At 52.1% G+C, this 23,051-nt stretch overlaps 9 protein-coding genes across 9 annotated transcripts; 6 read left to right on the top strand and 3 right to left on the bottom strand.

Annotated features, from left to right (window-relative positions):
- Positions 1-771: 771 nt before the first annotated feature.
- On the top strand, positions 772-2,376 carry BO79DRAFT_276047 (uncharacterized protein; the record flags this gene model as incomplete). The annotated part of the gene is made up of 3 exons (XM_025687716.1): positions 772-830; positions 890-1,463; positions 1,519-2,376. The coding sequence occupies 3 exons, from the start codon at positions 772-774 to the stop codon at positions 2,152-2,154; spliced, it is 1,269 nt and encodes a 422-aa protein (XP_025534961.1). The 3' UTR covers positions 2,155-2,376.
- Positions 2,377-3,473: 1,097 nt separating this feature from the next.
- BO79DRAFT_211516 (DDHD family phospholipase) lies at positions 3,474-7,068 on the top strand. The gene is made up of 4 exons (XM_025683030.1): positions 3,474-4,687; positions 4,748-6,068; positions 6,126-6,263; positions 6,319-7,068. The coding sequence occupies exons 1-4, from the start codon at positions 3,668-3,670 to the stop codon at positions 6,792-6,794; spliced, it is 2,955 nt and encodes a 984-aa protein (XP_025534960.1). The 5' UTR covers positions 3,474-3,667; the 3' UTR covers positions 6,795-7,068.
- A 117-nt stretch (positions 7,069-7,185) lies between these two features.
- On the bottom strand, positions 7,186-9,530 carry BO79DRAFT_203357 (bifunctional molybdopterin adenylyltransferase MobB/molybdopterin molybdotransferase MoeA family protein). Its single transcript, XM_025681717.1, has 4 exons — positions 9,249-9,530; positions 9,155-9,195; positions 9,056-9,093; positions 7,186-9,001 (listed from the first exon to the last, which is right to left on the bottom strand). Exons 1-4 carry the CDS (start codon positions 9,516-9,518, stop codon positions 7,212-7,214), a joined length of 2,139 nt encoding a protein of 712 aa, XP_025534959.1. The 5' UTR covers positions 9,519-9,530; the 3' UTR covers positions 7,186-7,211.
- A 186-nt stretch (positions 9,531-9,716) lies between these two features.
- Positions 9,717-10,953, bottom strand: BO79DRAFT_203353 (H(+)-transporting V0 sector ATPase subunit c''). The gene is made up of 5 exons (XM_025681716.1): positions 10,782-10,953; positions 10,678-10,712; positions 10,528-10,619; positions 10,157-10,465; positions 9,717-10,100 (listed from the first exon to the last, which is right to left on the bottom strand). Exons 1-5 carry the CDS (start codon positions 10,837-10,839, stop codon positions 9,992-9,994), a joined length of 603 nt encoding a protein of 200 aa, XP_025534958.1. The 5' UTR covers positions 10,840-10,953; the 3' UTR covers positions 9,717-9,991.
- A 140-nt stretch (positions 10,954-11,093) lies between these two features.
- BO79DRAFT_59708 (Rab family GTPase YPT6) lies at positions 11,094-12,527 on the top strand. The gene is made up of 5 exons (XM_025689471.1): positions 11,094-11,421; positions 11,483-11,508; positions 11,577-11,665; positions 11,794-12,196; positions 12,261-12,527. Exons 1-5 carry the CDS (start codon positions 11,369-11,371, stop codon positions 12,317-12,319), a joined length of 630 nt encoding a protein of 209 aa, XP_025534957.1. The 5' UTR covers positions 11,094-11,368; the 3' UTR covers positions 12,320-12,527.
- A 758-nt stretch (positions 12,528-13,285) lies between these two features.
- On the top strand, positions 13,286-14,768 carry BO79DRAFT_232651 (inositol phosphorylceramide synthase regulatory subunit KEI1; the record flags this gene model as incomplete). The annotated part of the gene is made up of 4 exons (XM_025684245.1): positions 13,286-13,315; positions 13,346-13,652; positions 13,714-13,747; positions 13,817-14,768. 4 exons carry the CDS (start codon positions 13,286-13,288, stop codon positions 14,766-14,768), a joined length of 1,323 nt encoding a protein of 440 aa, XP_025534956.1.
- A 1,218-nt stretch (positions 14,769-15,986) lies between these two features.
- On the bottom strand, positions 15,987-16,434 carry BO79DRAFT_105085 (uncharacterized protein; the record flags this gene model as incomplete). Its single annotated transcript, XM_025677893.1, has 2 exons — positions 15,987-16,223; positions 16,372-16,434. Coding segments are annotated over 2 exons (300 nt in total), but the record flags the coding sequence as incomplete, so codon positions are not given.
- On the top strand, positions 16,286-21,427 carry BO79DRAFT_203344 (sulfite reductase (NADPH) subunit beta). The gene is made up of 4 exons (XM_025681715.1): positions 16,286-16,521; positions 16,628-16,767; positions 16,823-21,205; positions 21,262-21,427. Exons 1-4 carry the CDS (start codon positions 16,491-16,493, stop codon positions 21,289-21,291), a joined length of 4,584 nt encoding a protein of 1,527 aa, XP_025534954.1. The 5' UTR covers positions 16,286-16,490; the 3' UTR covers positions 21,292-21,427.
- A 404-nt stretch (positions 21,428-21,831) lies between these two features.
- On the top strand, positions 21,832-22,961 carry BO79DRAFT_203342 (uncharacterized protein; the record flags this gene model as incomplete). Its single annotated transcript, XM_025681714.1, has 3 exons — positions 21,832-22,297; positions 22,366-22,637; positions 22,716-22,961. The coding sequence occupies 3 exons, from the start codon at positions 21,832-21,834 to the stop codon at positions 22,935-22,937; spliced, it is 960 nt and encodes a 319-aa protein (XP_025534953.1). The 3' UTR covers positions 22,938-22,961.
- Positions 22,962-23,051: the final 90 nt, after the last annotated feature.

The following is a 23,051-nucleotide window of genomic DNA, read 5'->3' as shown; positions in this document are numbered from 1 at the left end:
CAACGCTCTTAAAAAGCCACTTATCTGCTAAGTCCATAGGCGGAACATCTCCTGAGCTCTGCCGTGGTGTGTCATAGGTGTAGCCTCACCTAGGGTTGGCCTCGAAAGGCGCGTAGGAAGTACAGCTCACTTGAATAGCATCGTTATCATGAAACATACCAGCAATCTAGCTAGCTACGAGGGCTTATATGAACATTGCATGCTTGGTGCTTTCTACAATCGCTCCCAGCCCAATGTACCTAGCTTAATCTCTCTGTTTAATGTTAAGGTGAATCTGGACCAATAACACCGAATGAATGCCTGTAGCAACAATAGAAAGATTCAATAAAGCCTATTGAGAAAGTCCTATTGTCCAAGATCCTATTGTTCAAATGTTATAGAATAACCTATTATGGCTTAGTCTAGGAACACATGTTAGGTCAAGGTGCTCTATTGTTGAGAACAATAGCATTATTCACTCTATGATTTCCTATTTGGGGAAAATACTGCCCTGTATATATGAAAACCCTCATTTCGTAGGCTTGATACTGGTATAATTTCAATTTTACTGCATTCAATGGGGACAATAGGCTCACAATAGAACAATAGGATAGGTAATTGTGTCCTATGTGCCTGGCCTTCTTGGCTATATCCTTCTACATCTTCTAATTCTTGTCTATCCAAAACACCTTGATCATCTCTGCATACCTCAGTGTCTTCGTTGCCTGTCAGACTTCGTCTATCTAAGCCTCAACTTACTCGATCGGCTGACTGAAACACCTCGACTTCAAGATGGAGAGCAACAACGAAAACAGCGAGACTTGGGAAGTTCCCATCATGCTTAGCCCGGAGTAATATATCCCCCTGTTGCTTCCATTCAACGATGCTGACTGCAATGGAGGAACCTCAGCTACGAGGAAATTGCTAGGATCAATCCCTTCTACGACAAGATCATGGATATGTGGAACAAATCCGCTCAGGCCGCAACTGAAATGATCCTCTCCTCAGAAGGCTCCCCAAGTCTCTCCTCTCCGTCGTCACAGTCGACACATTCCGGAAACGAAAAGTCTTGTGTTCATCGAGAAGCATCTGCATCTCTGCTGAGAGAATGCCAGTGCTATGCCGACCATCATGTCCCTAAGCAGCCATGCACGTTGCTCCAGAACGGAAGAGAGCATAAGCCTTTGTATCAGACCCAAGACGGGCTTCGAACTGGACAAACTGCTCTTATCGAGAATGGTGATAGTTTCAGAAACGTGCTCCCCCGTTCTGTCCACCCTACCGAGCACTATCCGCATGATCAGGTAGATGCGTCCTGTGTGGAACCTGCTCTAATGCCCACAAAGACCACACACAAGAAGCTCTTCGGTGAGAACGGATGGCTTGGATGCACTGCCGACATGAAGGATATGTCGAGGGACACTCATAAGTTCAGGGGCTTGAGAGGTCTGGGCAGGAAGGTTATCAAGCAAGTGGAAGAACTCGTAAGTGAGCTTCTTATCTCGTTTCATAGTAAAGACATGCTAATGTTGATTTCAGGCGGAGGATGTGGCCAGGGCTCACCCGAACCCCATTATCCATGCCACACTTCGCCCAAGACTCGTTCCCGAATCGACCATTCCCATCTCGCTAGATCCTCCAACACAGGCCAAGTTGTACTCGGAAATGGAGGTCATGCTCTGCGTCAGCGCCAATAAGTTCCTTCTCGGACAATACAATGAGGGTCGTCTGTCTGAAGAGTCGATTCGCAAGGTCACCAACTATTGGGGATCGAAGAACCGGCCTCAGGTCATTGAGTTCCAGTTCGACCAGGCCACCCAGCGCCGGCTGATTCTGGCAAACATCCGGACTCTGCGTTTCAGCGGCGAATGCTCATCTAACCTAGTTCTCCTTAAGTCGAACCTGAATAATTGGAAGGCACTCAGTAAGGAGATGGGCGTTCGCACGTTCTGTTTCCCCGATAGCGCTGTTCGCAAGCACATGCATGACATCCATAAATTGCTGGATATGCTGGACGCGCCTCTTACTACCTATCTCACGTTTGAAGAGCTCCAGATGAGCATACTTTCCTTGATGAAGTCCCATCTCGAGAAGCTTTGCCAAGTTGATGGTAGCCATGAGAAGTCGCTTCTCCCCAGTCGAAAGTACGATGGACATCATTTTAAGGCGCATTGAACGACTTGATGTACCTCATTATTTTCTTCGTTTTACTTCGGTTTTCTTCTATTCCCTTTGTCTGTCTCACCTTCCAGCTCAGCACAGCAAGCAATGGTACATGCTAGAAGCGGTGACGAGTAATTAGTGTCTTAGCACGGCTTTATTAAGCCTTGTATCTATGATCCAGATAAAAAAACAATCCAGACATGACACATTGAACAATTCTCATCGAAAACTTTCGTAGACGGTTAATGAGCGTATCAAGATACTCAACTCCACATCTGAGAGTCTGACAGCTTGGCTTGGCGGGCGCTTTCCTGCAGACACAACTCACCGTGCAGTCAGTGGACCAATCGCCACGTATGCATCACCACATAGCCCTGAAGCCCCTAAAATACAAGAATAGGGCGCAAGGTGACCTGAGACCAGCTAGAGTGCCTAAAACTCTCCCGGGCAATAAATCACCAATCATTCGAACCCACTTACGAGGGTCCAGGCGCCCGCTTGACACAACTGAAGATCACACTCCACCATGCCAGATCATCCGCGCAACGGCTCATAAACTTCCGAGAAGGTCCGCCAAAGTTCTTGAGGATGATCAACTATAACAGGGACCCGGTATGAGTAGTCTGCTTGGTGCGATTGACAACAACCCGCACAGCTCAACCATCGTGTCTGGTGCAAACATCGAATATGTTTCAGGCTTAATATGTCGGGCCCTGTTTACGGGAATGTAGAGGGCGCTGTGTATTTGTTGGCAACCCCTAATTAGCTACGTGTCGAGTGGTCTTCCTTGCATAGCTTAGCATGCTCCTAATAGTATCCCTTCAGCATCCGTATGGCTTAATTTTGCGGTCTACTCCATAGTAGGAGAGAGATAAGATAGTACTACTAGTACTCTGACAGTTAGCCGCGATAACTCCGTAAACTTCGTCTCTGGGCCCGCTTGGTGCGACACACTCACCGGTTTTACTTGAGCAAATCGAGCGACCTGCAGAACCAGTAATATTCCCATAGAAGCAAAGAGGGATGATCCTTCGTGGCTGGTGCTGTGTGAGTAATGGTTGAAATATTACTAGTAGTAAAAGAGTTGTTTGGGGCTACCAATCGAGATCGGCGATCGCTCTGGCCGGCTTTCACGTGGGCCGACGTCATGGGGTTCTCTGCAGATTCACCTGGATTCACCTTTTCTGCTGCTACCACTTTTTCTACCTCCGATCCATCTCCAGCTGCCTGGCTGGCTTCTGGACTATCGCAGGTCTTTTTTACTGCATCTCTTTTGATTATGAATCTTATCCCCAAAGTGGGTATCGGGCTTTTTCGAAGCTCTCGCTGATACCTGGCCTCCCTTGCTGACCTACAATCCAGCGCGCGCTGGACATCCCCAACAACAGAACAGCGCTTTTACCTATATTTGCTCCCGACTCGGACTCACTGTCATGCTGGTTAGCCCTTGGTCACTTTGCACAGGCTTGGTTTATTTACACAGCTCTCTTTTGCGATAGTCCTGTTCCTGCTACTCGCCGTCACGATGACGACCGGCCCTATCCATACCTACGGCCCATCCTGTTTACTCGCGGAAGACGACCCCGATCTCTCTGCCTGGCTTTCTTCCGATAAACCACCCAGCGTTCGACCGCAGTTCTTTTACACCTCCACCCTTGCAATCGATGATCCGTTGGCTGCTCTCCCCCCTCCAACTAGCGGTCAAGGTTCGGGGAATGAGTGGGCTCCGCTCCAGCCATTCTCAGTCAGGGATAATGCGGCCCTGGAAGATTCTTGGAAACAATTGCAGCAGACCATAAGGAAAGAGCTCGATGGGAAATCCAAATCTCAAAGTGGTACTTCGTCAACTAGGAATTCGGGCATCGATGTACCAGGCCGGGGATTTTCTGTGGATCCGGGGAAATTAAAACAAAAGGGACTACATGACACAAGCTTGGCTGCGAGCCGGAATAGCTCTGCTGGCGCCCCTTCACGCTCCTTGGATGACCAATTACCTCCCACCTCTCAAATACGGTCCAGAATCGAAGCAAGTAAGGCAGGCGTAAACAACAAAGGGTCTCGAGAAAGGGCACGCACACTTGGCAGTAGCTTAGATGGTGGTCCTACAGCCGGCACAGGTGTACGGCGCAAACTGGAGCCGCCTTTCAACGACAAGTCCGGATCGGTAGAAACCAAGGCTAATGAAGTACTAATAAGTGACGATACAGGAGCTGATGGCGCAGAAAGCACCAGTCCGCGAAGCTATCCTTCGCGCGATGTGAGCATCAGTGGTTCCCCTTTTGCCAGAGCTCCAGTCTCTCCCAGACACAGCCCATTAGGCCGGTCTGTGGAATCTATATCGTCGAAAGATGGGAACCAGGATTCTTTGATCGATCCACCCACTCAGTCTGCACCGAAACCTTCGGGATTACGGACGACGATTCGACAGACCTCTCCCGACGAGGATGATGGTGAAACGGGAGAAGCAGACCCGGTTGAGGAGCCGCGGCACAAAGTCCCCGTAGGTGCATCTCGGCTTCATCTGGTCGAATTACCAAGTCTCAAGGTAAGTCCAATTTCTTATCAACACATGTGATCATGATAGCAAGAGGCTAAACCCGGACAGATGAAACCGATCTATTGGAGCCCCCTACATGATATTTCGAGCGTATTTCGTGCGACGTGGTTCTACAAAAACACTATGCTCCCTGTGGAGACCGAACTCGCCAATAGATTGGAAGATGGCTACAACTACCTGAAACCATGGACCGAAACATGGCAAGATGAACTTAATAGCTGCGTTGAGAATGGTGCCGATGCCGAATTGAAGATCGTACACAAGCTCTGGCCGAAAGAGAATACAACTAGACCACCTACAGCTGTGGCTGCGCCAGGTTCTGAACTTCGAAGCTCCACCGCTCGTCTGTCGAACGAAGACAAGCGCAAAAGTCCTGAAATAATGCCGTTAGACCTCAACCGAGCTGCGGGTAGTACATCCGCGCAGTCCGACACTGTCAAGCCGTTCTTGAATTCTAGCGTCATCTACGCTGACGCGAGAAACGCACAGATTCTCCGGCCCAGCCTTCTTCCATCTGTGTCAAGGGGACGCAAGCCGCTCAGTGCGATCCGTAAAGGGAGGCAGATTGGTATTCCTGTGATTCGTGGCTTCAGTAGACGATTATGGGACCGACTACACCCAAGCAAACCCAGCCCAGTAGACGTGAGGAACTACCTGCGAAGCACCCAATCTCGAGCAATGTCGACGACATCCATCGAGCCTATTTGCTATGCATGTGCGATAGAAGAATTGCGGCCTGCTCCCACAGACTTGGTGCTAGTCATACACGGTATTGGCCAGAAACTGTCGGAACGGATGGAGAGTTTCCATTTTACCCATGCTATCAATGCCTTTCGAAGGCAGATCAACGTGGAATTAAACAGCGAGCCCGTCTGGCCGCATGTGCGCCCAGGCCATGGAGGCATTATGGCCCTTCCTGTCAATTGGCGCTCTACCTTGTCATTAGATGAAGCTAACCTGGAGTCTCCAGCTGGGGAAGATCCTGCTGCGAACCACTATTCCCTAGACGATATCACGCCGCAGACGATACCGGCTGTCAGGTCATTGATCAGCGATGTCATGCTGGACATCCCGTACTATCTGTCTCACCACAAGCCTAAGATGATACGTGCAGTAGTCAAAGAAGCTAACCGCATCTTTCGACTTTGGTGTGAGAACAACCCAGGATTCCAGCAGAACGGGCGGGTACATCTGCTAGCACATTCCCTGGGGAGCGCCATGGCCTTGGACATTCTCACTCATCAGCCAACGAAGATCCCGTCCTTCAACTTTTCAAAAACCGAAGTTCATGGCGACATTTTTGAATTTGATACGAAGAACCTATTTATATGTGGCAGTCCGGCCGGTTTTTTCCTCCTTCTCAACAAAGGTAATTTCAAACTCTCGTCCACCTTCTATGTCATCCTCGGGCTAATCACTCACGCAGCGAACTTACTACCTCGACGAGGTCGAGACAAACCCGGTTGTGAAGGCGACGACCGGCTCCGAGGCGTGGCAGGTGAAGCAGACACATACGGCTGTCTAGCCGTCGACAACCTATACAACATCATGCACACCACCGATCGTAAGCATCTTACATCCCTCCCTTCCAACCTACCTCATACTAACACACACCTCAGCAATCGCCTACCACGTCAACGCCGCCGTTGACAGCGGCCTCGCCAGATCCCTCCGACCCGCCTCCATCCCAACCTCCGCCGCATCCTTCTGGCAATCCGTAGGCAGCGTATTCCGCTGGAGCACTCCCCCAGCTCTACTCCCCTCAACCACCACCGTCCCCACCCGTCCAGCAACCCTCAACAAACTCCCCACCAACGTCGAACTAGAAACCCACGACTTCACACACGAAGAAATCGCCGAAAAGCGCATGTTCCTGCTCAACGACAACGGCCAGATCGACTATTTCCTCTCTGGCGGCGGCGGGCCCCTGAACATTCAATACCTGAACATGCTCAGCGCGCATAGCAGCTACTGGACCCTGACTGACTTCGTACGCTTTATCGTTATTGAAGTCGCTCGCAAACAGGGCAGAGAATATACTCTGCCTGTGCTGAGGGCGGCGAAGAAGAAGGGGTGGAAGATACATAAAGGCTGATGCGGTGGTCTGGCCTATGCACTAACGAAGTTTTGCATGAAATGCGCGTTGTTCATCTATCTATTCATTCTTGTCTAAGTCTACTAAGTCATGTTTGGTTAGCATGTGCGACTGGTCCTGGAAATCTTGTGGTGCAGATACTGATCTAATACTTGTTTTTTCTTGGTGGTAGCGATACCCTTGTTTTGGAGTCCAGAGTGCGATTTGATACAATAACTTCGGATCTTGTCTTGCTATGTTCTGGCATAGAATTTTGTATTCTTGCATATTTGGGGCAAATAATGAATGTCTACACTACAAGGTCATAGTTCAGAAGAAGTAATGCCTACATAATATCATGAAGAAGTAATGCAATTTTGATTATAGCTATGCTATATATCCTAAATGAGCAAAACCTTGTAGTTAACTTAATCCTCCTCATTTCTCCGGCACCACAGCACCCATCATCAACGCCTCAACCAACGACCCCTTCTCCACCTTCCCGGTTCCCGGCTTCAGCACCAACAGCGCATTAGCACTCGCCAAACTACCCACTCTGGAGCTACGCTGTCCCACCCCCTCCAATCCCGTACTCATAGCATAGAGCCGGCCATCCTCGCGCGACGCCGTAACAATGGCCCGATGATACTCGGTGCGTTTCTTATCAACGGGGAACGGATGCGCCAGCGCCACAGACACAAGGGGAAGGCCTAGAGGCGGGGAGATCCCAGCGGTGGTGATCTTGCGCTGTTCCATGCCCATGAGTTTGTGGAGGGAAGGCAGTACGAAGAGGTTGAGGGTGACGAGCGCGGAGGCAGGGTTACCGGGGAGGGAGAAGATGAGTTTGGTTTCGCGTTCTTGTTGTTGTCCTGAGGACGATGATGGAGTGGAGGAGGGCTTGAATGGGATCGTGGCGAAGGTGGTAGGTTTGCCTGGTTTCATGGAGACGCGGCCGAAGTGGATGGTTCCGCCGAGGGAACGCTCGATGGTGGGTTTGAGGAGGTCGAGTTCGCCCATTGAGACGCCGCCGGTGGTGATGATTACGTCGACGCTGGATTGGGCTTTGCCGACGCCTCGGAGGGCGTCGCGGAGGCTTTGCTCGAGTTCTCCGACTGGGGTGTCGCGGGCGATGCCGAGGTCGACGGTGGGGAAACCCCAGGAGGTGAGGCAGGAGAGGAGGGAAGGGCGGTTCGAGTCGCGGATTTGGCCGCCTTGGAGCTTGCGGGGGTCGTTGTGTTCGACGAGTTCGTCGCCTGTGCTGAGGACTCCGATGCAGGGTTTCTTGTAGACTTTCACGGTCTGGGTTCCTGTTGCCGCCAGAAGGCCGATCTCGCCGCCTACTGAGGTGATCAGGTCGCCTTTGCGGAGGATGCAGGAATCCAGAGCTACGTCGCTGCCTGGTTCGCGGACGTTTTCTTGGGGTTTGATGTCGCCGGTTAGGATCTCGACGGTTGCTTCTTCTTGGCCGTCGGGGGTCGAGGAGGCGAGGACGGTGTCTTCGACCATTACTACGGCGTTGGCGTTGGGGGGAAGCGGTGCGCCGGTGGTGATTCGGGCGATGGTGCCGGGTTCGAGGGGGGATAGGATGCCTCCTTCGTTGGCGTGGGTTATGGATGCAACGGGGAAGATCCCCTTGGTGCTGGGGCCGGCTTCGGGTGATTCGGGGGCGATGACGGCGTAGCCGTCGACGATACTGGCACGGTATGCGGGCACGGCTTCCCGGGCGTAGACATCTTCGGCAATGACAGATCCGACGAGCGCTGTTGTCACCGGGGCTTCAATAATTGTCGGTTCGGGCGTGTGTTGGCTGATCAGTTGGAGCGCTTCGTCAACCGAGAGCATTGGGTACGGAGACTCGCGGTATCGACGGTTTGGACCGGCGTTGGGGTCGTTTGACTGGGGACGTTCTGACGGGGAAGTATGTGCGCGGGGAACGGCATGTCCATGACTATGATCATGACCACCGTGATGGTGATGATGGTGGTGATGGTGATGGTCTGCCTTGTTGCCAGAGGGAGATGGCGCAGACACCCCTGCCTCGGCTTCCAGCTTCTTGACCCCGCCTGCGTGCAGGGCTCTGGAGTTTGCGCCAGCCGCCTGACTACACGCATGCGGCAAGAGCTTGATGATTGCTTCGAGGTTCTCCTTGGCTCCTTTGGGAGATCCGGGTACGGTGACTATCAACGTCTTGTCTCGGACGCCTGCAACAGGGCGAGACATCATTGCAACTGGTGGTGTTTGTTAGCATTCGAGTATTGCAATGTTGTCGCTGACAGCCTTACAAGGGGTGACTTTGAGAGAAGCTGCAATCATGCCGTGTCTAGGTGCAGTAAGTTAGTGTCGGTCATAAAGCCGAAATAGGAGAGCTGGAGTAGACGCACACCAGGCCAGATGCATGACGATGGATGAGAGGCGATACGGCCTGTCTGGCATTAGCCATGAAATACGAAGCTCAAGGGCAGGTAGAAGACCGACCTCAGGCGTTATATCCTTCGTAGCAAACCCAGTACCACCGCTTACGACCACAAGATTGACCCAGTTTGGACCATCAGTCCAGTCACAAATGGAGCGTTGAATCTCCAACACATTATCGGGGACGATCTTGATAACGGGCTGACCCCAGTTATTCGACCCTTCGGCTGAGATGACGGTAGTAAGTGTGTCGCCCACTCTATCTGTAGAGGGATCTTGCGAGGCGGTATCTGAGACGATCAAGATCGCCGCTTTGAGGGTGTTGTCTGCCATTGTAGAGAAGTGAGGGGTTGTTGGAGAGTCTCCTACCGGGACGGCGGGGAGAACGGAGATGGATGTTGATAAGAGCGGAGGCTGCTTGACTGGCCGGATTGGTGACCCGCAGCGCCTACTACTTACAGTATAAAGTATGCTGCATCTATACTACGAAACTGCTACTACAGCTTATACCTTACGACGTAAATACTTGTGCTCGCTATTTATCTTCGTTTGGTAAAATGTTCCTATGATATCTCCTAGCAATTACTGTACACCTTTCCTCCTCTTCTTTCCCCATCAGGCAAAGCAACAAAAACAAGACTATCAATGCAATTCACGCATAGCCAACCGGTCTACAGTCAAATCGAATCCATGCGCCCAATGCGGCCTATAAATAGGACAAATAACAGAAAAGTGAAGACAAGAATGATATAGGTCGTACAGATCATCCCCATCATGGCCCTCTACATCTCCACCAGCAGCATTCTTCAAGCAGCTCCAAAGTCGAGTGCCTTTCCTCCAACCAGAAGCCCAACAATCAATCCGAAGAGACCGAGAACGGAGCTGAAGATTTCGATAACCAGAATCTTGACGAACCTATCGTGCAACTTGTTAGCGTTCACTCCGCTAATCGAATGAAGGGGCTGACGAACAAGCTAGGGTCAGCAGCATCGGCCAGGGCCGCACCACTTCCGTTAATACCGACGGAGATACCGCAAATGAGGTTGCAGGCGCCCACAGTGATACCGCCCCAGAACAGCGCATATCCGGTGTAGTAGTTGCTGCCAGAGAAGGCCTCATCGCCTTCAACGAGGTTGAGCTTGGAGGAGAAAACGATGGCCATGATGACACCATAGATAGCCACGACTTCACAGAAAATAATCGAGATCAAATTCTTGGTACGGATTCTGGGTGCTTTGACACCTCCACCAACGATCGAGGAGCCGGTCAAGAAGATACCCCTGATCGGAGCGCAGTCAGTATCCCGTTCTCAATGACACAAGCCGGAATTGTAAAGCCATACCATGCTGCACCAACCACCGACAAGCCAATGCACATGGCAATTCCAAAGTTCGCCCAGGCATACGGAGACACCGACTCGAGGAAGTAGCCGATCTAGATCGAATTAGCGGGTGTTCACTGGTCATCGTGGTCGTAGGGGTCCGTGACGTACGTTAATCTTTTCGCCTTCACCGCGGAAGAGGTAGTCTAATAATGGAAACCAAGGAAATTAGTGTCTTGATGAAGCCCGCCGCGCCAGAATGATGGTTTACTTACACAGTCCTACCACCGCTGCTGCCACGATTACAACACCGGAAGGATAGAGGAGACCCATGATGAAACCCCGGTTTTCGGCACTACCTGAGTGCTGAAGAATATCAAGAAAACAAACGACGGGGGCCCCGAAGAGGAGAGGAGCAGAAGATAGGGAGTCAGACGAGGAGCGTAGGGAGCTCTTGACCAGAAGCGTGTAGCTGGAACAAGCCGCAAGTACAGCGGGAGGTGGAGGTCGGGCCGCCGATTAATCCGCGGGCGTGTGCTTGTCAGTCCATCATCCCAGTTTAATACAAATACGGAGTACATAATACTGTCCAAGTTCCCCGGACCGATCCATGGGTCGAGCTCTCCTCCAGTCATCGTCGTCGTCGTCTTGCTGAACCTCTCTGCTCCCCGATATATACGATCGCTTTTCGCACCTCTCGTCTCTCCCCCAGATATACTTCCACCCCAATATATGTCCTTGTATCCCTAGTGCCCTCCTCCCACCTGACCGTTGTCCACCGCCTTAACACTTGTTGACTTTGCGACGTGCCTCCGCTACCCCTGATTCCGCCACCACTCCTACTATCAGAACATCTGCAGTCATGGCATCCACCTCCGGGGTAGGGTCGTATTCGAACCCTTTGAAGAAGTTCAAGTATGTCCCGCCTGTAGTATACCTTCCAGCTTTCGTGAATGTGCGGCTAATCGAATTGCAGGCTGGTTTTCTTGGGCGAGCAGAGTGGTACGGATATCTTCTGCGACAATACTCCAACCATTGGCGCCACCCGGTCTCTGACATCTTCCTCACAGTTGGAAAAACTTCCCTGATCACACGGTTCATGTACGACTCGTTTGACAACACGTACCAAGCTACCATTGGAATCGATTTCCTGTCAAAGGTATACTACGCCTAGTCGACTGCTTCCCCTACATTAGCAGGCCCTCACCCGAGCCATTCTCACCCGGTCTCATGGTTCCCCATACACTCGCGCTACTGCAGGAAGCTGATTCGCATTGCCCATCCTAGACTATGTACTTGGAAGATAGAACTGTTCGCCTTCAACTTTGGGACACAGCCGGTCAAGAGCGTTTCCGATCCTTGATTCCTTCCTACATCCGTGACTCGAGCGTCGCGGTGGTGGTCTACGATATCTCCAACGCCAAGTCCTTCCAGAACACACGCAAATGGATCGACGATGTACGTGGGGAACGCGGTAACGATGTGATCATCGTTCTGGTGGGCAACAAGACCGATTTGAATGACAAGCGCGAGGTCACGACGGCGCAGGGCGAGGAGGAGGCCAAGAAGAACGGCTTGATGTTCATTGAGACCAGTGCTAAAGTTGGTCACAATGTGAAGCAGCTTTTCAGGAGAATTGCGCAAGCCCTACCCGGCATGGAGGGTGAAGCCAACCGGGGAGACAACCAAAGTGCGTTACCCTTTCCCCACCCATGGCTTGAGTTACACGGAATGAATACTGACGGCTTTGACAGTGATCGATGTCAACATCACCCCGAAAGAGACCACGACCAACGACGGATGCGCCTGCTAGATGTTGTACTCTCTAATTCGTTCTACCCCGGCCATACTCCCTACTACTTGCGATCCCTCTCTATCTGTGCCTGAATCTCAATGATGAGGCTTGAGATTGTCCATAATGCTCTTCATTTTTAAGATGTACATTTTTCTCCCTTTATGTTCCAGGTGAATAGCGTGTTTAGATCAAGCTTGAGCTTTTCTTTTTTCTGTTGAATGCGTCTTCTCTTGCGCTTCCTGAAACCTTACCTTGAACTCCGACTTTTGACGGGAGACCCAGGCGTTCGGCTTGTGCATTGACATCATATTGCATTTCCCCGCGGTTTCCCGACTTTTGTGCTGTTTTCTTGTCTGTGTCGCTTGCTCCGGGAGCATCATGGATGATAATGATGATGCTACTGCTGCGATTTGTTAGAAATACCACTACTCCAGATGGCGTTCATGTTGCAGTGGCCAAGTCATGGGTGGCATAAGCTATTGTTGGGATCGGTGGCTCTACCAAGTGCTGTGGTTCTTCGTCGTATGATCAACGGGGGGGGTAAGTGTCGATTAGGTTATCGTGTCAACCGCTCATCCCGGCGATCTGACTAGTCTTGTCGGAGAAAAATCAACAACATAATGGGGAAACCCCTTTCAAGATCAGCCCCTGAGAGAGGAATTCATGCATAATGGTGGGTTCGATAGTAAGCAGGCCAACAGGCAGTAGCATTGCTCGTACTCGTATTATGTCTTGGCAAGCATAGGTCAAGCAGAGTATGTACGTACGACATGCACAGTCTAGTACCTCCTAGTCGGCAGGGGATCCATCCAGACGGGGGGGGCGAAAGAGGTAGTGTAGAACTAGGGCCACCATCGAACACAGAATTGTTTGATTCGGATGTCAATACGGTTCGATCGCAGCATTATAATATAGTCAGTATAACAGGGGTAGGATGTATGTAGCTTTCTGGTGCTGTTGTTGTTACAGCCAACAAACAACGTCATGGGGCAGCGCATTGGCGGTGACCACAGGGTCTGTTGCAAGCAACACAAGCAAGAAAAGGGCATCGATCGGCGGGCGGATCGCCCGGAAAATCGTGCCCCTGTGAAACCCGCAATTGGGCGCCAGCGTCACTTAAACACGCCCTGCTGCGTCCTCTTTAGTCCTTTCAATCTCGCTCTTCCCGCCAGCCCTTCCATTCCTTTTCCTCTTTCTGTCGCTCCCTTCCTTCCACCTTCCACCACCACCACCAACAACCCTCATATCTCCCCCCCTCTCCTACATAACATTCCCTTAACTCTGATATCTCTCCTCGGCGATATCAATCATGGGTTTATCAACCCGTCTCTTCCGCATCCCGCGGCCAGAGGTATGTTTTAAAATTACACAACCCCCGGCGTTTAAATGAAAAAATTAGGATGGGAACCCAGACCCTGTTTGGACCCCGTTGCCCGGTCGCGCGCTGTAATGAGGCTAACCATCGCATCCCGGCTTTCCGGTGACCTTCACACAGACCTTCCTCTATGTTATGAGCCTTCAAACCGGAGCTTCCTTGATCACTCTCTCCTTACTCCTCAACAAAATTAGCGGACTCTATGGCTTGCTCGCCCTGTTGACCGGTTACCACCTCTCTCCGGTGCAGCTGTCCATGTACATTTACTCCCTCCTCGCGCTCGGCCTCACAGCTTTACTTTTCCCGCACATCCGGAAACAAACGCCACTACAATGCCTCGCGCTCGCTTGGCTCTATGTCTTCGACAGCCTGATCAATGCCGCTTATACTGCAGCTTTCGGTGTGACCTGGTTCCTAGTCGTGTCTCAGCATTACGACAACGGCAGCGCCTCGGGACCGGGTGGTGAGACCATCGCCCAGACCGCTGGCTTCACTAGCCCCAAGTACGACACCACCAAAACAGAGACCGATCACTACGCTAGGAGACCGGATGCTCTCGGAAACGCTGTGGCACAGCCCGAAAGCTTCCAAAGCATCTTTGTCATTTGCTGCCTCTGGGTTATTCGCATCTACTTCGTTTTCGTCATGCTCGCTTTTGCTCGTCAGGCCCTCCGTCTCTACGTCGCCGTCCCTCGCCACACCCAGCTCCCAACCCACAGCCGTAATACCTCCATCGCAAGCGTCGCCAGTATTGCGGACATTGACCGGGAGCCTTTCTCCCCGTATAGCCCTGATGGCCAAGGTTGGCAAGGAAAGCTCGGGCGCATCATGATCAGCATCGGTCGCAACTACTGGCTCGGCGAGGATGAAGAAGGCGGAAACTGGATGGCCACCCTTGGCCGCCGTTTCCGCGCTCGTGCGGAAGACACCGAACTTCCTGGCCCTCTCGAGCGGGAGAGAAGACGTCGCTCGGGAACCGGACCTCCCCAACCCTCTCAGTCCGCTTTTCAGGCTGTAGCCTTACAACAACCGATCCATGAACAGGTCCCAGGAATGAACGTCAAGATGAACGGTTGGACCGAGAGCAGGTAATTCTGCGATCGTCTTGCATTGGAACTTCAATTGAAGATCCTCGGTCTCTGATCCGGTAATACATTTCAAAACTACCAAGGGGCTCAAGGGCGCATCCCGGCGGACATGATCAGTCACCGTCTGCCGTATCGCACAGAATGACAGAGCGAGAGCTTGGTTCTTGATGACGATGCCACACTCTACTATGGAGGGCTCACAACTCCATAGCCTCCCCCTTTGTGTCCACCCACGTTGCGTGGTTTTCCTTTCAAACCTGTTATTATATATGCCGAAATGATCTACATACACTGTTTATGAATCGGGACAATGGGAGACATAGAGGAATAAGGGAGGACGGTACCGCGCTTCTTCGGTCCTGGCTTGTGCAGCGATGGTGTGATATTGAAACGACATCCATCCCAAATAGTCGCGCGCGCGAAAGGCGCGGGCTACCAGGCGGCATCATAGCTGGAAGGATGAACATATATTGGCTTTTGAGGAGGTTTGTCGTCACGGCCGACATGGACTTGGCGTCTCGGACCTGTATATTTGTATCGACATAGGGATGGTTCGTTCGAGGCGTTATCTTGTTTTCAGGGTACATTTTTGTCGCATCATGCTAGGGATTTGCATATATTTCTTCCCCCATCATACTTGGGCGCCCGAGAACAGCGTCATATTATTTTATGTGCAAGAAATAGATACCCCTCGCCAATCTTGATTCGTCAGCTGTCACTGGCAATAAATTGTGGCTTGGTTTTCATAAGATCGGATGGTGTCGTGCTGTATAATTATCTACTATACATCTAGTGTCTGATCCGAGTTATCTCCGATGCTGTCTCGCCCGAGAAAGGATGATGTCAGTTGCATGTCTGGAGCGAAGCCCAGCAAAGCCCGCGAGAAATCCCGATGTAATTGCATGGTAGTACACTAATCTACTAGTAGAACGCCCGGAGTACATTGAAAAGTTATAATATAATATCTTACTAGTGGTTGTCAATAAAACCGGTGTATGGGTTCATGAATTCTGAATATATATCCGACCACTATGAGCAGGGTAATATCGGCATGAAAATTTAGGCATTACTAGTAGATAAAGGCACCAATGTTTATACTAGTAACTGTAATGTTCTTTATAGTATAAAAAAATAGATTTTATGAGAGCAAATTCAATACAATGAGGTTAACTCAAGTCTGTGTGAATCATTCTGATGTTGTTGTAGTTACTAGTAGTTGTACTAGTAAGTAGTTCGTGCTTTGAAATCCGCCGGCATTCAGAGCAAAAGCCGATAACTGCCTGATGTACGAGGCATCAACGGGGTGACGTGCTCGAGGACCAGTCACGAGGCCCCCGCACTTGACCTGATCGGGGATGTTTGCAAGACCGTTCAGCGGCTGTTTGCATCGATGTCGTGATCGCAATCCAATCAGCGTCGGGCTAATCCAACCCCGATGGCGGAGAAGGGCCCCAAAAGTCTATGAGGAGCAGAACCATTGCTCGTCGCTGCACGGAGTTTTGTAGAAAAATTAGGGAAAGACGGGCTGAGTGTGAAGCTAAAATTTCCCCTGTCTTTACCTGGAGTCATTCCACTTCTCCTCTTCTTTTTCCTCCTCTTTCTTCTACCCCATTATCCTCATTTATTGATCTCGAATTGAGTGGGGAGTCACCGTATGCGGTGATATCCAATTCTCTCTGCCATCCCACTTCCTGCGCTTTACGCTGCGCAGCTAGCAATTGTCAATATGGCATCCGTTTCGACTGCGGGTGAAGCAGGTATGCTGTTCCTCTGGTTCCTCTCTTTGTGTGATTGGAACTCTATCATTCAAAGGAATCATTCATGGTCCGATCTGAGTGCTAACCATTCTTCCGATGCTTCCAGTGGCGAGAGTCGCTTACTTGGCCAGCGATGTCGTTCTCTCCGTTCAGCCGTCATTGCAGGCCGATTCCTGGTTCTCCAAGACTCTCAAGACCCTGAAGGCCAGCAATGCTCGTAGCATTCTGCCCCGCGGTGTCACTGACGTGAGTCACACTGTTCATAAGGACTATATGAAGGCAGATCTAACACTCTGCACAGGTTGTGGCTGTTCGCTATAACGAAGACCCCCTCCTCTCCGCTTTCCACCCTCTGCAGACTGGAAACACTGTGTCTGTCGTGACCACCTCCTCCACCTTGCTCTCCTCTATCCCTCACCTCTACCGCCTGGCGAACACCCCTGTCGTCATCCATGTCGCTCTGGAGCCCTACCCCTTCCCAGATTACTCCGTGATCAGCTCTATCAGGCAATGCGGGTTCACTTTCCTGCACTCTGAGACGCTCCAGGAGGCCCAGGATATCGCTATCACCGCTCATGCGTTGTCCCGCAAGTCCGGCAAGGGTGTCATCCACTTCTTCGACCCTGCCAACTCCGCTCGCGATGACGCCATTGCTGAGGAAGACGTTGAGGTCCTTCGGTCTGTCCTCAACTTGGGCGGAAGCTCTGTGACACATACCTCTGGTCTGGGTGCCCAGACGCTGTACACTGACTCCGGACGGGTCGCTACAGTGACTGAGGATGTGGACACCGCCACCAGCCAGGTCGAGGGTTCTTCCACCCCTGCTCAGACCACTCAGACTCCTTCCAATGTCAGTGTTGACACTTCGTCTGTCGGCTCTTCTCAGAGGGACAGCAGTGTCGATAGCCGTGCGACTAGCTCCGCTGCCACCACCATCGACGCCTCGGCCACTCGGCCCGTCAGTGCTACAGACATTTTCGAATGGACCTCTCAAATATGGAATGTGTTGTCTGAGACCACCGGACGCAACTACCGCGCGATTGAGTACACTGGTCCCTCCGATGCCAAGTCGGCCATCTTCGTCTTCGGCTCGACTGGCGTGTTTGTCGACGTTCTGGGCAAGGAGGAGGCTTCCAGTGAGCTTGGAAATGTTGGCTTGATCACTGCGCGGTTGTACCGCCCCTGGGTTGGAGGCCAGATTGTTGAATCTATTCCTAGCTCGATTGAGAAGATCGCCGTGCTGGAGCAGGTCCGCAAGACTACGAAGTGGGGACCGGCGTTCATGGATCTTCTTTCCAGTCTCTCCCCGGCTGCTGGTCGGGCCGCTCCCAAAGTTGTGGGATACAGACTGGGATACGTTGAGCCCTCCACTGCCGTCCAGGCTCTTCGTGGCATTGTGCAGAACCTGAGCTCCCCCTCCCCCATTCAGAACCTTGAGATCGGAACTTCCAAGGTCCCGTCCATTGAGACTTCTCTCGAGCAGCCCCACGTTGAGAACGCCTACCTTAAGATTCTCAACCAGCTCTTCGGTGAACGCCTGCACATCGCCAACCAGCTGGGCTCGAAGCACGCCGGAATCTCCTCCACCATTGCTGCCAGCCCTGAGTACGGATTTGGTGCGCTGACCGCCAGGCTGGAACACCGCCAGCGCTTTATCCGCGAAGTCGAGGAGGCCTCCAAGTCCACCAGCTTCGCCACTGATATCCCCCGGACATGGCTCTCCAACTGGGCCCTCAGTGTTGCAGATGCCTCCAAGGCCAACAAGCTGGCACCCGATGTCATTGCCCGCCTCTCCAACGACGGTTCTCAGCTTGCCAGACAGCTCCTGCAGTCCAAGAAGCTCTTCTACGATGAGTCCCTGTGGCTCATCGGCTCTGACGCCTGGGCTTATGATCTCGGCAACTCCGGTGTTCATCACGTCCTTGCCTCCGGAGCCAACGTCAACATGCTCGTCATTGATTCGCAGCCCTACTCCGAACGCACCGCCGCGGACCCCACTCGCAGAAAGAAGGACATTGGTCTTTATGCCATGAACTTTGGCAACGCCTATGTTGCTTCCGTCGCCGTCTACGGCTCGTACACCCAGGTTCTTCAAGCTATGGCCGAGGCCGAGCAGTTCAAGGGTCCCTCCGTTGTTGTTGCCTACCTCCCCTACAACCAGGAGAATGACTCTGCCTTGACTGTACTCCAGGAGACCAAGAAGGCTATTGACCTTGGTTACTGGCCGCTGTACCGCTGGAACCCCGGAAACGATGAGAACGATGAACCTAAGTTCTCTCTGGACTCGGACCGGATCAGGCGCGAGCTTGAAGAGTTCCTTCGCAGGGACAACCAGCTTACCCAGCTCATGAACCGTCACCCCAAGTACTCAGCTGTGCTTTCTGAGTCGTACGGAACTGAGGTCCGCTCTCTTCAGAAGCGCCAGGCTAAGGACTCTTATGAGAAGCTCCTTGAGGGTCTCTTCGGTGCTCCTCTGACCATTCTCTTCGCCTCCGACAACGGCAATGCCGCGACTCTGGCGAAGCGCCTCGGCAACCGCGGTCGTGCCAGAGGCTTGAAGACCATGGTCATGGCCATGGATGACTATCCCCTTGATGACCTCGCCACTGAAGAAAACGTGGTCTTCATCTCCAGTACTGCCGGTCAGGGTGAATTCCCCCAGAATGGCCGTGGCCTGTGGGAGTTTGTGAAGAACACCGGTGACTTGGATCTGTCTTCCATCAACTACTCCGTTTTCGGTCTTGGTGACAGCCACTACTGGCCGCGCAAGGAAGACAGAATCTACTACAACAAGCCCGCTAAGGACCTTGATGCTCGTATTGCCTTCCTTGGTGGACGCAAGCTGACCGACATTGGTCTCGGTGATGACCAAGATCCCGATGCCTTCCAGACTGGCTACTCCGAGTGGGAGCCTCGCCTCTGGCAGGCTCTAGGTGTTGACAAGGTCGAGGGTCTGCCGGAGGAGCCTGCGCCGTTGACCAACGAGGATATCAAGATCCAGTCCAACTACCTGCGTGGTACCATCGCCGAGGGACTGCTGGATGAAACTACTGGTGCTATCTCCGCCAGTGACCAGCAGCTCACCAAGTTCCACGGTACTTACATGCAGGATGACCGTGATGTCCGTGACGAGCGCAAGGCCCAGGGTCTTGAGCCTGCTTACAGCTTCATGATCCGTTGTCGACTGCCCGGTGGTGTGGCCACTCCCCTCCAGTGGCTACAGATGGATGCCATCAGTAGCTCTCATGGTAACGAGACCATGAAGTTGACTACCAGACAGACCTTCCAGTTCCACGGTGTTATCAAGCGCAAGCTCCGCGGCGCAATGCGCGCTATCAACAAGTCGCTGATGACCACCATTGCTGCTTGCGGTGATGTCAACCGTAACGTCATGTGCAGTTCCCTCCCTGAGCTTTCTTACTTCCACCGCGAGACGCACGCCGTCGCCCAGAAGATCAGTGATCACTTGCTTCCCGCGACTACTGCGTATCATGAGATCTGGTTGAAGGATGAGGACGACAAGAAGGTCCAGGTTGCGGGCGACGCTGTTGTTGACCATGAGCCGCTTTACGGTCCCACTTACCTTCCCCGTAAATTCAAGATCACCATTGCCATCCCTCCCCACAACGATACCGATGTCTACGCACACGATATTGGTCTGATCGCCATCAAGGGCGCCGATGGACACCTGGAAGGTTTCAACATCACTGCCGGTGGTGGTATGGGTGCTACTCACAACAACAAGAAGACCTACCCCCAGACGGGACGCATGTTCGGTTACGTCCCTGCTGACCAGGCTCACATTGTCTGTGAGAAGATCATGCTCGTCCAGCGTGACCACGGTGACCGCAAGAACCGCAAGCACGCTCGTCTAAAGTACACCATCGACGACATGGGCGTGGATGCCTACAAGGAGAAGGTCGAGGCTCTTCTTCCCGAGGGCCTGCGCTTTGCCGAGCCCCGTCCCTTCAAGTTCGTTTCGAACGTTGATACCTTCGGCTGGCTGAAGGACGAGAAGGGTCTCAACCACTTCACGTTCTTCATCGAGAACGGACGTATTGAGGACACCGCTGACTTCAAGATGCGCACTGGTCTGCGTGAGCTTGCCAAGCTCGACAAGGGCGAGTTCCGTCTCACCGGTAACCAGCACTTGATCCTGTCCAACATTGAGGATGCAGACCTTCCTGCCATCAAGGAGCTGATGGCTCAGTACAAGCTCGACAACACCTCCTTCAGCGGTTTGCGTCTCTCTTCGTCTGCTTGTGTTGCCTTCCCCACCTGTGGTCTTGCCATGGCTGAGTCCGAGCGTTACCTCCCGGTCCTTATCGGCAAGCTGGAGTCCACTCTTGAGGAGGTCGGTTTGGCCAGCGACAGCATTGTCATGCGTATGACTGGTTGCCCCAACGGCTGTGCCAGACCCTGGCTTGCTGAAGTTGCTTTCGTTGGTAAGGCCTACGGTGCGTACAACATGTACCTCGGTGGTGGCTACCACGGCCAGCGTCTGAACAAGCTCTACCGCTCTTCGATCAAGGAGGATGAGATCCTCGATATCATGAAGGGTCTTCTCAAGCGTTACTCCCAGGAGCGTAACACTGATGGCGAGACTCCCGAGAGATTCGGAGATTGGTGTATCCGTGCTGGTGTCATCAAGGCGACCACCGACGGACAGAACTTCCACGAAGGAGTATGTTGACCCTTTTTAAACAATTACATTTGACGCATTACTGACAGATTATACAGGTTGCTGAAGATGACGAGGATGAGGAGTAGACGATGGAGATATCCCAAAAATAATGCCTCTGGATAGTCGGCATTCATGTGATACTGTTATACATCAAGAAGTTTTATGAGTTTTACGACGATACAGCTGTTCTGTACATACTGTTGATGACCAAATTATTGTCGCATCTGCATTCATAGCTGTGATTGTAAAATGTACACTTTCCGATTGTTACTCTTGAAACAGCCACTAGCTGGCAATCAGTAAACTACTAGATCCTTTACTCTTAGACACGATTGTAGTCTGCTTCTTCCCTTATAGATCTACCCCTCAAACAAGAAGGCGGTGTGAAACACATAGATTCTGCAAGCGGGCAGCTTATCAAACCTCCTCCGCCTCCGATAAAGCAAAGAAAAAGTTGCACAAAAAACCCGAACACCCCGCAAAGCACGCAGCCATTGCAAGCTCTCCTCCCACTTATTATACCCCCAAATCCCTCTAATCAGTCTCCCACGACCCCTCAATCCATGACCACGTCCTTATAATCACCCACCCCAACAACGCCCACCCACCCAACCTACCTACCCACCATGGACCCCACCGACGACCCCGTCATCGCCTCCTACGACATCTGCCTCACTGACTCAGAAATCTCGCGCTACGTCCTACAATACCTCGACCGACCCACGGGCTCCGCCTACGACGACCGCCACGGCCAAAAACCCACTTCCTTCCGCCTGAAGCCCAAGACGGGGCTGGTGGAAGTCGACGTGCCCATTAATACACGCGTGAATTACGATGTCAGCAAGGGATTGCGCTACGGCGATGCATTGAAGAAGAGCAAGAGTGCGCGCGAAGGCGGCGCGTTTGGTATGGCGGGTGGGTTTAGTTCTGGGGGTGCTGGTGGTGGTGGTGCGTCGGCGAAGGTGAAGATGGAGGATGCGGCGGATGCGAAGAATGAGACGGCGTCGTTGATGAGGGTGCAGACGCTGGGTGGGAGGATTAAGAGTCCTGAGGATGGCGATCCGGTTTATATGTTGGCGGCTTTTAGGGGGGGTAAGTTGATCCCTTTTTTTTTTTTTCAGTTGGGGAGGTATGGGCTAATGGGGTTTTTTTTGGGATAGACAAGTTGCATCTTTCGCCTGTTTCGGCTGTTGTGCAGTTACATCCGCAGCTTCATCACCTTGATGCTTTGGATGAGATGCCTACGAAGGGTAAGGGGAAGGCGAGGAAGGAGGGCGAGGAGGATCGTCCCGGTGAGAGCGAGGCTAGGGCTATTGATGTTAAGATCAAGGCCGCGGAGGATGGTGAGGCGGCGCAGGTTGCGGGCAATCTGGATCTTTTGAAGAAGATGCAGGATGAGAAGTGGAAGGATTATGAGTGGGTGGATGCTGAGGTGAGTGTTATACTGGTTGATGTTGATTCCTTGGGTTTAAGGGAATGCTTGCTAATGTGGGTGTGTTTTGTCTGGCAGACTGAGGAGTCGTGGCAATTGTACGAGAACTACATGATGCACCAGGACGTGGATAGTCTGCCGCAGCTGCAGTCGGCGATCGATAGTGAAAGTTATCTGGATACGATGAGTGCGCCGCGGATTGATCCTGCGCGACCGGAGATGACGGGCTGGGCTATGAAACAAAACCGCATGAAGCAGCGGGAGGAACAGCAGTCTGCTGAGGGGATAACGGAAGGGTGATTAGCTGCATTGGCTGGGGGTAATATGATATGCAAAATTACGAATGCTGAATGACTTGCACATAAGCTGGCTCTCATTGAAAGGCGTATACATAGTAGACAAGCTGTAGGCAGT

The sequence above is a fragment of the Aspergillus costaricaensis genome (genome assembly GCF_003184835.1).
Source record: "Aspergillus costaricaensis CBS 115574 unplaced genomic scaffold BO79scaffold_44, whole genome shotgun sequence".
NCBI classification, from domain to species: domain Eukaryota; kingdom Fungi; phylum Ascomycota; class Eurotiomycetes; order Eurotiales; family Aspergillaceae; genus Aspergillus; species Aspergillus costaricensis.
This window is presented reverse-complemented; position numbering and strand designations above follow the sequence as displayed.

What these genes read in the sequence shown, in the direction of transcription:
- BO79DRAFT_203353 (XM_025681716.1), bottom strand. Translation starts at nt 10,839, where the DNA reads ATGGGTCTCCTCTATCCTTCCGGTGTTGTAATCGTGGCAGCAGCGGTG. An exon ending in AGCAGCGGTGGTAGGACTGT is followed by an intron (nt 10,713 to 10,781) that starts GTAAGTAAACCA and finishes TTCCATTATTAG; the next exon opens with ACTACCTCTTCCGCGGTGAA. An exon ending in GTGAAGGCGAAAAGATTAAC is followed by an intron (nt 10,620 to 10,677) that starts GTACGTCACGGA and finishes AATTCGATCTAG; the next exon opens with ATCGGCTACTTCCTCGAGTC.
- BO79DRAFT_59708 (XM_025689471.1), top strand. Translation starts at nt 11,369, where the DNA reads ATGGCATCCACCTCCGGGGTAGGGTCGTATTCGAACCCTTTGAAGAAG. An exon ending in AACCCTTTGAAGAAGTTCAA is followed by an intron (nt 11,422 to 11,482) that starts GTATGTCCCGCC and finishes ATCGAATTGCAG; the next exon opens with GCTGGTTTTCTTGGGCGAGC. An exon ending in TTTCTTGGGCGAGCAGAGTG is followed by an intron (nt 11,509 to 11,576) that starts GTACGGATATCT and finishes TCTTCCTCACAG; the next exon opens with TTGGAAAAACTTCCCTGATC.
- BO79DRAFT_203344 (XM_025681715.1), top strand. Translation starts at nt 16,491, where the DNA reads ATGGCATCCGTTTCGACTGCGGGTGAAGCAG. An exon ending in TGCCCCGCGGTGTCACTGAC is followed by an intron (nt 16,768 to 16,822) that starts GTGAGTCACACT and finishes CACTCTGCACAG; the next exon opens with GTTGTGGCTGTTCGCTATAA. An exon ending in GACAGAACTTCCACGAAGGA is followed by an intron (nt 21,206 to 21,261) that starts GTATGTTGACCC and finishes CAGATTATACAG; the next exon opens with GTTGCTGAAGATGACGAGGA.
- BO79DRAFT_203357 (XM_025681717.1), bottom strand. Translation starts at nt 9,518, where the DNA reads ATGGCAGACAACACCCTCAAAGCGGCGATCTTGATCGTCTCAGATACC. An exon ending in CGAAGGATATAACGCCTGAG is followed by an intron (nt 9,196 to 9,248) that starts GTCGGTCTTCTA and finishes AATGCCAGACAG; the next exon opens with GCCGTATCGCCTCTCATCCA. An exon ending in TTCTCTCAAAGTCACCCCTT is followed by an intron (nt 9,002 to 9,055) that starts GTAAGGCTGTCA and finishes AAACACCACCAG; the next exon opens with TTGCAATGATGTCTCGCCCT.
- BO79DRAFT_211516 (XM_025683030.1), top strand. Translation starts at nt 3,668, where the DNA reads ATGACGACCGGCCCTATCCATACCTACGGCCCATCCTGTTTACTCGCG. An exon ending in TCGAATTACCAAGTCTCAAG is followed by an intron (nt 4,688 to 4,747) that starts GTAAGTCCAATT and finishes AAACCCGGACAG; the next exon opens with ATGAAACCGATCTATTGGAG. An exon ending in TTTCCTCCTTCTCAACAAAG is followed by an intron (nt 6,069 to 6,125) that starts GTAATTTCAAAC and finishes TCACTCACGCAG; the next exon opens with CGAACTTACTACCTCGACGA.